At 30.6% G+C, this 14902-nt stretch overlaps 1 protein-coding gene across 5 annotated transcripts in view; it reads right to left on the bottom strand.

Annotated features, from left to right (window-relative positions):
* The window catches only part of LOC106459327 (dmX-like protein 2), a 173702-nt gene that overhangs the window by 158095 nt on the left and 705 nt on the right, over positions 1 to 14902 (bottom strand). For 3 of the 5 annotated variants that reach the window (XM_022385791.1, XM_022385796.1, XM_022385794.1), the window contains exons 1-4: positions 11680 to 11815; positions 6220 to 6322; positions 5080 to 5205; positions 3984 to 4055 (exon numbers count right to left, since the gene is read on the bottom strand). In XM_022385791.1, coding sequence (XP_022241499.1) covers positions 3984 to 4055; positions 5080 to 5205; positions 6220 to 6306 — 285 coding nt within the window. In that variant the 5' untranslated portion in view covers positions 6307 to 6322; positions 11680 to 11815. Of the gene's footprint in view, positions 1 to 3983; positions 4056 to 5079; positions 5206 to 6219; positions 6323 to 11279; positions 11353 to 11679; positions 11816 to 14902 lie in introns of those variants that run through there. The other 2 variants (XM_022385792.1, XM_022385793.1) reach the window with 2 other exon arrangements.

Raw genomic sequence — 14902 nt, 5'->3', positions numbered from 1 at the left:
TCAGTAATATTGTAGGTTCATTTTATTGTTGTTCTTTCTATGTGCCGTTATAACACATTTTCATCTCATCATTTAATTTCTGTTGTGCATATAAAGTAGAGTGAAAGAAATATTTCCAAAGGTTAATCACATATTTTAAATGTTACATTACAATAAGAAATGAATGTAACATTTATCAAGCTTTGGTCTTTAGTCAGGATGAAACTAAGTAGATAAAACTTTATCAATATTCCTAATGTTTTGCATAATGTTTTGAGGTTTTTTCCTACTATAATATTATGTTCAATAATTCTGATATGTTTGTCCATTTGAAATATAGTTCAGGTTTCTGCACCATGTTCAGAATCTTGGTAATACTTTTTCCCTATTTGTTTGAGGTTATATCAATATACAATTTTGTTTGTTTTCAACTAAGTTCTCCGATGTTTCTCTAAGACAGTGGTTTCCAAACTTTTCACTGACAACATCCTAACCCACTTACCTTGATTTGCACAACACCCCCTGTTGCCAAATGCAAAAATTTTTGTGGGTTTTTTTATGCTCTTCATTATTCTTCATTTGGTGAAACTCTAGCAACTTGCTAAAACACACAGTTTAGAAACCACTGCTCTATGAGAATGATTTTCACTTTGTATCTACATCAGTGCTTTGAGTTTTACACTACATAAACTTAAATCTTGTTATCATCATACGATTTCTGTTATTTAGGTGCTTCTTTTTTTTCAGTAACTTTTATCATATTGCATATTTGTCCATATTTTTATTTACAAACAAGAATTTGTTATTTTGGTTCTGTCACATTATCATTTGACATCTGTTTCTTCAGTGCCCTTTTGCATGCTTAATATTACTTTTTTTTAATCACTTGTGATAAAAAAATTCCTAAATATCATTTGTGACATTTTTCACAAGTATTTTTTACCCTAACTCTATAGCTACACGGAGATCTTAACTTGGAATGGTTACTGGTTTTATGTTCTTTTGTGTTCAGTAGTTCTGTACTATGCTTTTCTATTTTTTTTTCTCCTTTAAGCTTAGTTGCATAACAAATAATGGGTAAATACACAATACCATGCAAAGTAACTTACAATAAAGTTTAAATCTATACTAACAGAATAATACAAAATTTTCAACATTTCACATATTTTTTGTAGTCCAACATTGGACTGAAGAGGACATGTGAAGTTTCTATTTACATTGGTTATTATTCTGTTACTGTGGATTTAAACTTAGTTTCATAATTTTTCATTTTTAATCTTCTTTGTTTATTATATTTTAGGATAATTTGTCTCCAACCTGTTCTTGTTTGGTGGAAATAAAGATAAGAAGTGATCTTACTGAAATATACAAGTTTATCCAAAGGATCATTAGGATAAAGGCCTCTTAGTTTATTTTAAGAAGGAAATTTTCTTGTAGAAAAAAAGGTGCCATCAGCAGTAATGTTGACCACAAATTTACAAGATTTTAAGAAGTGGATTAATGATTTTCTGAAAATTAAAGGGTGGATTTAAATAATTGCTCTTCCGAAGCATGGGTGTGCAATAACAGCCACGAAGGAACAGACAGTCCTTAAATGTGTATATTTTTGCTACTGTCTGGTATTTTGTTATTCATTGTTACACATACAGTAAGCCTCAATTAACAGGCACCTTGAAACAACACGCAGACCTTTTCAGTTTCTTTCTTTTTCTTACTATTTGTAACCAAAATAAATGTTGCAATAATGGGCACCTCAATATTAAGGATTAAGGGCAGTGTCTTTATTCTTGTTCTCTAAATGGGCACTCGATAAAGCGGGCAATTATCTTTGTATGCCTGTACAGTATACCGCTAAATTCCAAACATCCTGGAAAGATGACCAATATTCAAACACAAGGTTCATTGGATCAGCTCCAAACTACATACTGTAATAAACTGTAGGATACATAAGCTGATAAATTCCACATTATGTTCTCGGAGAAAGGGTTAAGTTGGCTTATTTCTGTGCATTTGCTTTGTTGCTCTCAATATTATAGTATCATATAAACAGTCTAATGACTCAAGTGGTGATTTGTTGCATTATTTTCAGCAGATTTCTACTTCAGTCTTTGACAGTAAAATAAGCACAGAAAATAAATGTGAAATGTCTAGCAGTTCAAACTCTGAAAAGAAGTACTTTGAAACTTTGTGACCAATAACAAATAAAAAAAAGGCACAGCCTAATCCACCCCAAAGATTTCCTTTTTACAACACTCCAGGTCATGGCAACGTGCAACTCATGAACACTTGTGTCCTACATACACCAAACAAAATGGGAGGGCCTAAAAATACACAAATTTAGTATGGTCAATATGGAATCTAACTTTGCATGGGCCCTTGCTATAGAATGCACTTGGACACAGTTGGAAGGGTGCCCTTGATGTTGAGGTTCTATTGTATTTGTATTTTACTGTTTTTGTTTATTATATTATGTCAACAAATGTTATTTGATGTTTTTGTAACAAAATGGCAAAACTTTTTGTCTAAATCACGGTAGGTTTAACTTTCATTTTAATTCAGTTTGCCATTAATTTTTTTTAGGCAGTATGAATAAGTTGCTTTGGGCAAAAACTTCTTTTCATTATTTAGTTTAAAGATTCTTCATCAGCTGAAAATGTTTATCTTTAAAAAAAATTTCTTTAATTACCACTAATAACAGCATTACGGCCTAATTTGCTGTACTTTAATATCAATAGCTTTAGCAAAACTGAACGTATACCATTTAACATTACATTTTAAAGTAAAAAACCCAATAAGTGAAAAGAGACTCCATGGCTGCAACTTTAACCCTGGACCTCCAGCTAACAAGGCCAGTGTTCTACCACTGAACTATCCAAGTCATCACTGTCGATTTTAATTTACAATACTTCTTGCTATGAGTATGATCCACTGTACTACACCTTAGTCTCTTTTTCACTTAAAACTTAATATTAAATATTTTAAGTATTATTACATCATGTTATTATTTCATTTTTTCCCAGTGGAAATTAGAAAATACATTTAAATTCATGATAGACTTCATATGATTTGGTCTGTGTACTAATCATAAAGTAATATAGTAACCATACTCACAGTGAAAATATTTATAAGTGAAAACTGACAGAGACAGCTTGTACTTTTGGACAGTTCAGTGATAGAGCACAAGCCTTGTTAGCCAGAGGTCCCAGCTTTAAGTTCTGGAGTCTTATTTCACTGATCAGCTTTCACATGAAAATTTAATACTAAATATAATGATATAAAAATATGACTATAACATATATTATGTATTGAGTTTTCATTTTGTCATTATTCATTTGGGAATTTTCCATTCTAAATATTTGTTCCTTTTGTTTTGAAATTTTAAAATTGACAATCAATACAATCTTTTAGAAATGATTTTTAACTATAAGGCCAAATGTCTCCCTTGGAATTACATACAATCATATATGTTTTCTGTTTTCACTTGATGTTTGTATGTGTTATCAAATATGTATTTTATCAGTATTTCTTGCTTGTATTTCAATACTGTAAAAGGAATTTTCTATATTAGGTCATGTTTTGGTTTTCTTATATTAAAAAACTTAATTTATATAAAAGTGTTTTAGATTTAACAGCTCTTGGAGATGGTATACATTTGCCAATATTTCCCCCAAAAACAAACTTAAACATTGATTTTTCCACACTCATGAATGACTTTACAAAACTGAAGTCCATTTAAGGGTATGGATAAAAATCACAGTAGGAATATCAATGCTAAAAGAAAGTAAAAAAAAAACAACACTCTCAACATTAAAAACCTTCTGATGATACATAACCATATTCAAACTCTTCTAGATATACAAGCAATGATCATTACACTTTTATCAAAATCAAAACAAGCTGTTGCAACAAAAGATAAACATTCACTTCTAGAGTTGATCAGTAACCATTTCGAACTGTTGGTTATCTACTACTTATATCACCAAGAAAGATCACTATAGACTTACATGTGATGAATTCCAATTTAATAGAGGGGTTGGTTCAAATATATAGACTTGTTTACCATAAGCTGCAGCAATCTGCAACAAAACAATACAAATATTAAAACATATATATGAAGTATAGCCACTAACTGCTTACAAAAATATTCAGTTTTCAACAAGACAGATTTTGTTAAACAAGACCGACGTCTGTAGGTTTACTTTCTTCTTAGAATTCTTCTCAAGAAGTCGATAAGCCGTCTTGTTTAACAAAATCTGTTTTCAACAAGAGTATATCAGTTCTATCTGAAAAGTTTAAATTTTCATTTTTTTTTAACATTCTAGTATAATTATGCGAGTAAAAACAAAATAAACTGAAACCAGCTAACAGTTCTATATTTATTAATACACATCTATCCCTCAAAATGAGACATAATAAACACAGAACTGTGTAGGAACCATTAATATGGGTATTTAAAAAAACTCAGTTTGAAATTAGAACAATTATCAATTCTTTACAACAACAACAAAACCTCCAAAATTCTATATAATGGTTACTTCCCAAATGCTAAATTATTTCACTTATTCTTAAAGAAAAATTTGGTATGTAAAGTATTAGATAAGTTTCAAAAATAATTTTTCTACCAAACTTTTTGTCCTGGTTGAAAATATTACAAATTGTATTCATTAGTAAAAGTTGATTAGCTAATTCCACTTTTAACCACTCCACACATGACTGAATAGAATAAATGAACATTTTTCACTTAACTTCCAAATCTAGGAGTACATTGAAAAACTTAGATCAAGATATCATGCAAAATATGGCATGATATGGAACCATCATGCAAGATTAGCATAAATGTTTTTGAAACTGCAATAAAACTGTTTATTTGAAATAGCTTAAATAATAACACTAACAATTTATTCTGTTAAACATCTGGTGAAAATGGGGAACAATTAATTTCAATTTTCACCTTGACCAAGTTATTTATATGAAACATAATCACTCAAGTTTACCTATGACAATAATCTCGCATTTAAGAATCTCTTTTCATGCAAACATTTTTCTTCAAGACTACATCTAGGTATTATTACAGTATGAAATACATGAAGCAAAAAATACCTTTCCAATATCAGTTGAACAATCCAAACATCCAACTTGAACATTCCCATAATGAACACCAGGAATGATTTGAACTCGTTGAAAATTGCTGGCAAGAATCACAACATTACAACCTGCTGCATATGCCTAAGACAAAAAACATATCAAAATGTGTATATCAAACAACTTGAAAATTGCCTATTAAAACAAAATTATTCAGAAAATTACTAATAAACTTATTCTGGAAACATATATAAATGTATAATGTTATGAGATTTAAGCTATTTAGTCTAAACATTTGTATTTTCATGTTATGATGTGTGTTCATTTTAGAATGAAAGAGGCATAATTTATGTTTATTTCCTAATTTTGTATGGTGATTATGAGACTGGTCAAATCTACCAAACTCATACAAAGATTAATTACAGAAAATAACAAATAAAATATAAAGTTTTTTTCTTAAGAAACATTTGATAACTATCTGGACATTACAAAGATTTTGCATGTGAAATTTGAGAACTTGCTGATGCATAAAAGTATTTTTAATCTTAAAATGAAAATTACTTTGCATGATAGATAGGCAACATGTGAAATGTGAGGAAATAGAAAAGATAAGATATTCTTATTTTATATTCTAGCTTGTCAATATCTGTAATTTGAGTTTCTAATTTGTACGAAACTATAGACTTAGTATTTTGACTTCACAAACATCTAATTTGAACCAGTGCTGCATTCAACATACCACGTGACAAACAAAAATTTATGTTTATCTGTGTTTTTTAATATTTACTTTTAAATTAAAAAATTGAGTAATGTATAGTTTTAAAATTTGAATTATAATCTAAAGTTTGATACCAAACTTATTGACATAAATTCATGAAAAGTAGTTCAATAAAATTTTGAATACAAGTCAACAAACGCAATGACATGGCCTATCACCTGTGACACATATCAAAAGTGTTAAAAAACATTATTATATTGAAAACATGTAATGTTTCTAGTTTATCAGATACAAGTTTAGTATGTCAAGCAACTATCATAACTACTGTCCTACTTAGGTTTAAAATTAAGAGAAATTTTTTTTTATAAAACATATATATGCCTTTATGTATACTATCATTTTTAGTTATTAAATGTATCAATCTTTTTTTCTTTACTTACTGTAAAAGGAACACCTTCAACAGATCCAACTGCATAACAGTTTGCCCCAGCATTGACAGCCCCCGTTAAAACTTGATGTCGATTCATTGCACCGTCATGAAAGCTGCTTACACATAAAAACATTATTTAAAAGCAGTTGTATAAAAACATTATGTATGCATCACAATAACCATTAATAATAAAATGATATTTATGGTTTCTTCAGCAAATTTATCTTCTGTAGCAATTAGTTCAAAATTGATAAAAATATTTTTATAATTTTTGTAATGTTCTACACATTTTGCTGTTGCCATACTGGCTGACTACTCACACTAGTGTTTTCCACAGAATAGCCACAACATTACATATGAACGTTACTCTTGTACATAGGACTGGGTTTTTACATACCTGTACTTGTAGAAGTTCTTAAAACTAACAACTACCGGAACAGTATGTTTCTATAGCCTAAAATGTGTTATAAAACCTGTTAAAAGTAGCATGTGAATATCTAAAGATCATCATAAAACTTTAGAGTTTGGAGACTTTATTCCAAATTTACAATGTTTCAACAGGCTTACATCATCAATATAAAACTACCACTCAAACTGATAATTTTTATTCTGTAGATGTTCTACCAATGTGCTATTATAGGATCTGTAAAATCTTTATATAGTTTACATACCTTTTACAAAAACACTAATGAGCCTTTATGTTTATGCCTAAATGAAAGTCTAAGGTAATATATAACAAATGCTTATGAAAATCTTAATTCAAGTGATGTTGTATTGGATATTAAAGTTTTATAACTTTTATAACTAAATAGTTAGTCTTCGTTAATCTACGGTTATCAAAGATAAATAAAATACATTTAGAAACCTGATTTTATATTTTCAACTAACATTTAATGTCATAGTTTACTAGCTTTTATCAATATTGATCTTTGTATACTTGTGTGTGTGTGTATAAATAGGTGGTTAGGGCACTCGCAATCTGAGATTTGCAGGTTTGAATCCCACCAAACATACTCACTCTTTCAGCCATGAGGGCATTATAATGTGATGGTAAATCCCACTATTCATTGGTAAAAGAGTAACAAAAGAGTTGGTGGTGGGTGGGTGGTGATAACTAGTTTTCACTGCTAAATTACGGACAGCTAATGCAGATAGCACTTGTGTAGCTTTGCACAAAATTCAAAACAAACCAATCCTATGATTACACCAGACAATGATTACAAGAATGTCTTATTTTTTCTTTTAAGACATTATTAAAAACAAATTACTAGACAGTATTGCTTCATATTCATCTAAACGTGCAATAATGGATGCATAAAAATGATATAAAAATATAAACTAATAAGTTGTTCATCCCTGTAATGATACTAGTTAGAAATGCAGAACACTTTGTAAGTGAAAACATTCAGACCCCATCATTGTCATTTATGACAAATTGAAAATTTTGAGTTGATTGCCATCTGAGATTATGTGAATTAAGTCTCAAAACATTTTGTAGGGGCATTTTCTACTTCATCTCTCTTACGAAAAAAAGTATTACTTAAAGTGATTTGTCATTTCAAGAGCAAATCATAACCATAATTGAAGTGATAACCTTGTAAAGGTGAGTCTATTTATGACTGGTTTAATTTTGTTATATCTTAAAATTGTGACAAATTGCATGTTTACATATAAAAAAGATATTAAAAAATATATTTTGTTGTAAAACTAAATCCAAAAAAGATTATCCACTTAGACATGGTGTACAATAATTTATTTGACACTTTAACCATATAATTATCATGGAGTAAATGAATTTCATGTTTAGAAAGCAACTTTAATTTAATAAAAAACTGTTACATAACTTTTTTTAATATTTTTTAAAGTTTTCACTGCTGACTGAAGAATAGAAACTATTTGCAATGAAGACAACAAAAAGCCTGAGATAAATGTTTTTATTCTACCCGTCGTTTCGGCTTTTTTCAAGGGACTATAACCATCACAGGTTACAAAACTGATTCTTGCTTATATCTTCAGTGCACAAACCAATAGTTCAAAGCTGGAACCTGAATATTCTATTGGAAATACTGAAATTTCCCTCACTCATGTAGACATTAAAATATTTGCAGTAAGTGGAAAGATTGAAAATAGATAAAGCACCAAGGCCAAACAAGGTTTTCCCCCAAGGTTTTAAAGGAGGTCAAAAATCAGATATGCAAGCCTCTATCATTTATTATTAGTTGGTCAACAAAGAATAGGCAAAAAGCTGAAGATTAGAGGGTTGCTAATGTTATTTCAGTTTTTGAAAGGAATAATAGAAGTTGCTTGGAATTTATAGTTCAGTTATTCTTACATCCATAAAGGGAAAAATTCTAGAATCTGATAAAATGATTAAAAAAAACATAATAGTGAAATTTATTATAAATGGAAGCCACTAAGATTCACCAAATGAAAATCTTGCCTTACTAGTCTGTTATATTTCTTCAAGAGCATTACTTATTATCTTGAATGAAAAGGTGTGGATTTGATGTTCTTAAATAATCAAAATACATTTAATTTCTCATAGAAAATATTGGATAAGAAAATCACATCAACAATGGTTTTGGAAAGACTAGTTAACTGGATTGCAGGGTGGTTAGATTGAAGAAAGCAAAATATTGTTATAATGGAGTCCAGTCAAACTGCACTATTTTTACTAGTTATGTACCTCAGGGGTCAATACTTGGACCTTTGCTCTTTCTAATTTATATTACTAATATTGATAGGAATATAAGTAGCAAATTAATAAAGACTGATGATTACCTTAAACTCTTGGGTATTTCTAGCTATTAAAGATGTTGACATACTAGATTGACATGGATCAATTGATTGATTTTATGAATAATTGGCAAATGACCTTTAATTATAATTAATGAAAGATAATACAATTTGGTTATCAAAATTTGGATCAAATGATTAATAGAGATGGGAACCAACTCAACAATTTGACTGAACTAAAGGATCTTAGCATAGTGGTGGATAAGACACTTAAGCCATCAAAGCAATGCTCTGTTGCTAGAAGTAAAGCTAATAGAATTTTAGGTTGTACTTATAAATATGTTGATTATAATGCAAAAAAATAATTACCTCCATAAATATCACTAATTAGGCCTCATTGATACTACTGTGTAGTTTTACTTTTAGTCTCCTTATAAAAAAAAAAAAAGGATAATGACTTATTAGGAAGGATTCAAAGAAGAACTACTGAGATGATTCCTTGGATGTAAGATTATCTTAAAGCTGTAAGTTAAGATCTTATTGAAGTTTACAAGATTATCTAGCAAATTGATAGAATAATCACAAAGATTTCAGATTTCTTTGTGAAGTACTTGGACATAAGCTTAAGATTTGGAAAAAGACAGTTTAAGCTTCAGTTATAACAGGGTAATTGACTTATTTATGAAATGAGTTGCCATTAGCAGTAGTTGGAACATTTGAAGAATTTAAGGGGTGAATCATTGCTTTCATAAAAAAATAAAAAGTGGGAAATATTTTTATTTTCCCAGCCTACTTAAGTGGAGTCTATCTCTAGAATATAATTCACTCTTACCCTGAAAACTATCCAACAAATCCAACCAACCCACCTGTTGCTCTAAGCACATCTTTGATCATCTTTCATTTAAACCTTGGTAAGAGTAACTAAATTGTCAAAAGACTATAATGTCCTGTACTTTAGCACCTAACATGCAAGTTCTAGCCCTAACCTTTATGCTTCCCAATACAAGTAGCTTTATCAGTATACTAAATGAAAAAGCTCCCTCTAAACATACACACTATGTAAACCTATGTCAAGGTTCAAATCTGTTAGACTGGTACTTGAATGCTAGCTGAACTTTCCTATATAGATTTAACTGATTTTACTAAGTACTAAACATCCTTATAAACCAACACACTCATTCTCCCTCTTCCCAAAACAACCTTTACCCTAACTATCCATTTCTTGTTTTGCTTTTATTTTTGTTCTGCTCTTAATCTGCTAAATCTCCCTGTCTAAAACTAAAAGTGCAGTCTTCCCCAAAGTTCTCTATAACTTATCAAGTAAACAAGTTTTGGAAGTGTAGTGTACTGTATTCTTCTGAGCTTCTTGAAAATTGCAATTAAGCCCACAATTCTCACACATAACCCAATGCTGGAACTTATTGCACCTTATACATTGCATCCCACTTATACCTGAGCTACCTCTAACCATATTGAAGTTTTACTACTAATTACTAGTATTCTCTATTACCAATATGCCCACCCAATAATTGCATATTTAACTAAAATTAATCTATTTTACATATTTATAGATATATCTAACACTAAGATCCCCTATGAACTATTAATTACTAATGTTCATGCACAAAACAAAGGAGTGGGGGCTCAAGCTCTCTCTTTAGTTATAAACTTTTACAATTTTTGCACAAAAATATATATATATTAGGAGAGTCGTATCTAGATAGCTAAACACTCATCTCTAATCTGCACTAATTGAAAACAATGAGATTCACTTATTTTTTTGTTATTCACTCAGTAGTCCTTATATCATATAGTGAAAACCATTTATACCAATGTTTCAACTGTGAGTGCCCTTTGTTCTATGCAAAGTCCAACCTATGTGTGTAAAGAGTAATACTGACAACCAATAACTTCTGCATATTACTATAGCTATACCATAAAGCTCTGTTAATTTGTATTTGTTTTCAGTAAATTAATTTTATGTACTTTTAACAATAATGGTCAAACTCATATAAAAGAAAAATATCTACTGTTTTCTTGTAATAATAACAGAGATTTTCTGAATGTAATTATTATAAAAATATTTCTGGTGTCCTCTCATATCCTTAAGACTGGTTTAGTAAAACATAATCCTTACTCTAGAACTCCAACATATCATATTATTATACTTATATAATAAAATAAAATTTATAAACAAATTTATAAAACGTTAAAAATATGTCAGAAATAAAAATATCAAATTGTATTATATAATAACTTTCAAACTATAAGTACTGTTTTGACTTTGAAAGGTTAAGTTTTAAGATTGAATCTACTACTACTACTAGTGCTTACCCAGGCCTACCAAGTTCTCATCCAGTTCATGACATTGATAGTTTCAAATGCACCCCATATGTAACTTGTCAACCTCACTCAGTGGAAACACTGACTGAGTGACATTTATATATAAATTATACCAATAATCCATAATTTCAGTCTATGTTACTGACAAGGTGACATTGACAGTAATACTGTAATAATAATGTTACTGAAATTTCTAAGTAAACTACTGTATATTACTATTGCCAGTATTGGTGTTATTTAATTAATAAGCTTACTTTAGTTTTTACTTTTTGTGTAATATTAATAATAATTATTATTAATTATAATACTAATAGTTACAAATTACGTATCTGTAGTAGTACTTAACAATAAAATTAATAGTAAACAGTTTTCATCAATAATATAGACTTACACTCAGTTACAGTACAGTATTTCTCTTGAATTTATTCCTAGAAAACTAATAACGTAACAAAACTATACATGTTTTAACTAAAGTAACATCGCTGGCACAGATCTCTACCGTAACGCTATACTACTTGCGACATCGTTAGTCTAAAACCTTCGTTGTCCGGAATAACAACGCCCTCTTGCGACACTATTTTTGTCTCTCTATTGCAGCACACTCTCGTGGCTATAAATTAAGAGGAAATAAAACAAAATAATGACATAAAATGCAACTGGTCACGAAGCAAATAATGTAAAATCTTGGGAAGTCCATATTTCAGAATATTTTTCTTACTTACACTGCAAAATCAATGCTTGATGATTATGACATGATCATTCTGATGGCAATGGGCACCTTGACGCAAGTCACATGATAAAACGACCTGTCACTGGAGTCGTTGGGACTCTATTAGTGATAAGTTCAATTACCCCATAAATTGCATTACTTACTATAAAAAGGATTGATTTTTTAACAACATTCGAATTCTAAAAAGAAATGAATAAACAAATCATTCTCTTAATAAGTATTCAAATTAAAAGTTTGTCAGAGATATTAACTGACAGGAACCCGTTCTGATTACTTGTGATGTATATTGATGATTGAATTGAGAAACGATCGAAACATTGTTTTAGATATGAAGTTTATAGTTAAACATTTATATTTCTGTATACATCATTTCTCACCCTTAAAGAAAATGAAAATAAAACCTTGTAAATATAATTAATTTATTATTTCTGTAAGTCACGTTTGTTGTTTTCTTAGTTTTACTGTAATGCTATTCTGTTACATTTTGTTTTACTGTGTGTATTTATGCGAATAGTATTTCGCAGATTACTGTTTCACCAAAAAGGTTTATTTTTTACATTGCTACCCCGACGTTATTATTATTTTAAGATTACGTTTTAACATTACTTGACTACACTTCCATGTTACTGACAGATCTGTAAATACACTGTTAGCTATAATAAAATTTACTAAATATAATTTTTTCTCATTAAGGTGAATTTGTGAATGCAATTCAGGCCCGTACGCAGAATGTTTGAAAGAGGGGGTTCTAATTTGTGAGATCAAAATCAACACATATTGTGCGAAGCACAATCAGCATGCTAATATTACGGGGTTCTGATAGCATGCGACTATTTCAAGCCAAAAAGGTTGCTAATGCTTCATCAGAAGAATGTAAACTATGTAGAAAATGTTAAATATTGTAAACAGCTGCATTATAACTATATATATATTTTACATCACAAAAATAAGGGGTTCGGCTGATCCACCCCTCTCCCTGAGTACATGAGTGTAATTGTCATATATGGCGTTAGTTGTTTTTTTTTTCTATAATTTTATCTGCCGTGACGGTGTACATTTCACTATATCATTCATGTCAGTGCTTTTTTTGTAACTATTCATATTTATTACAAAAAACAAAAATTTGACGCATTGGTTGCAGTGTATGGAAACATGTTTATTTGCGAGTATGTAGAGTTAAGAGTCTGACTCTCTCATAATAATCTTGAAGACATTATTAAATAATTTAACATTATTATTTCAAAACATTTTATGTATTTCGCTTCCTGTTAATGAGAATTGTTCGTTACATCAGCGTGTCCCAAACTTTTGTCATAAGTGCCCCTTTAATGAATATGGTTTCTTGCGCTCCTTCCTTCCTTTTTTTTTTTAATGACGGGAACAGTGAGTTAAGTGACCAGATGTAATACACGAATACACATTAAAATGCTATATGTGTTGTAGTAATTACTTATTGTTTTAATTAATGAGAAATATATTAAAATACTTAATTTTGCATTATTGCAGTATTGACTCCACCCTAATCGCTCCCAACCCCCCATAAAAGTTCATTCGCGCCTCACTAGGGGCACGTCCCACACTTTGGAAAAGTTTACGTTACATAATTATAGGAGTGTCAGGTGAAATTGTTCTAGAACAATTTTCTACTTTTCACATTAATTATATGAAATAAAGTAAAGCAAGCCATGATGCAAAATGTGTCAGAAAATTGTATGTAGTGTGGTGTCTTGGTCTCTAAATTTGTTTATATTTAAAAAGTGTAGTCAATAGTGAACTGAAAAGATGAATGTATATAACACGCTTCAAGTGCTCAAGTATTCAAGTGCTCGATGAAGTCTAGAGTTAAATCGTCTAAATTCAGAACCAGACGTTGCACAGCCTGTTTTGGAGTCCAGATATTTCAAGCAGCTACCTTGCCTGAAACACTTCAAAAAATGCACCAAATTCTCCTTTGTTGTGTCCTTGAACATCGGCGGGGATTGTGTACAGACCCTTGTTTTCGCAGTGTCCCGGCTACCACCTGACCTATATTTTCTTGATACTATATAAACAATGTTGTAGGCACTCTCAGGTACCCTGACGAGTGGTAGGCCCCTACTCTTGGGTGGCAAAACAACGAAGTGCACTTAGCAGCTTGTCCATCGGCAATGCACGACCCCAAGCTCCTCTATGGTCGATGGTTGTTTCTGCAATATACATTCCGGTTCACCACTATCATTCGCCATTATGTGCCCACTGTCTCTCCTGTTGTTGCATGTCTTCTCCCAACTCCATGTCCATTCTCTCTACAATGTTCTCGGAAGCTTCGCTCGGATTTGCCAGATGCCACACCACTGCAACGATTCTCAATAGTCCATGTCTTGCATTCAGGTGGATCCTCAGGGGAACAGCATGAACAGACATTATGAGTCCACATGACATTGGTTATTCTTCTTCCTGAGTTACCAGGTGTAATAAGATTGATGTCATGGAGTTTCACATCATTAGAAAAAGTCTGATGTACAAAAGAAAAATTCTCTTCGGCTTGAAAACTCTCTGATACAACCATCTCCCTCTTGGTCGTAAGTCCTTTTGGCTGTGGAGAATGTGATTTCCATTACAAAGAAACCTTTTAAAACTTAAAGCACACAATAATGCTTGGAAACGGCTTGGGTGGGTAATGAAGAAAAACTTTAATATAAGTTTAACATAACAGCAAATGTACAACGTCTCGACAAGGTTTTGCGGATGATGACAAAACCTTGCCGAGACGTTGTACATTTGCTGTTATGTTAAACTTAGATTAAAGTTTTTCTTCATTACCCACCCAAGCCGTTTCCAAGCATTATTGGTCTCAAAGTGGGTTCCTCGTCATCGAATTTAAAGCACATAAGTTCAACTAAAT

Source organism: Limulus polyphemus, unplaced genomic scaffold, assembly GCF_000517525.1.
Source record: "Limulus polyphemus unplaced genomic scaffold, Limulus_polyphemus-2.1.2 Scaffold593, whole genome shotgun sequence".
Taxonomy (NCBI): Eukaryota; Metazoa; Arthropoda; class Merostomata; order Xiphosura; family Limulidae; genus Limulus; species Limulus polyphemus.
Note: the sequence above shows the minus strand (reverse complement) of the source record. Positions and strands in the feature narration are given on the sequence as shown.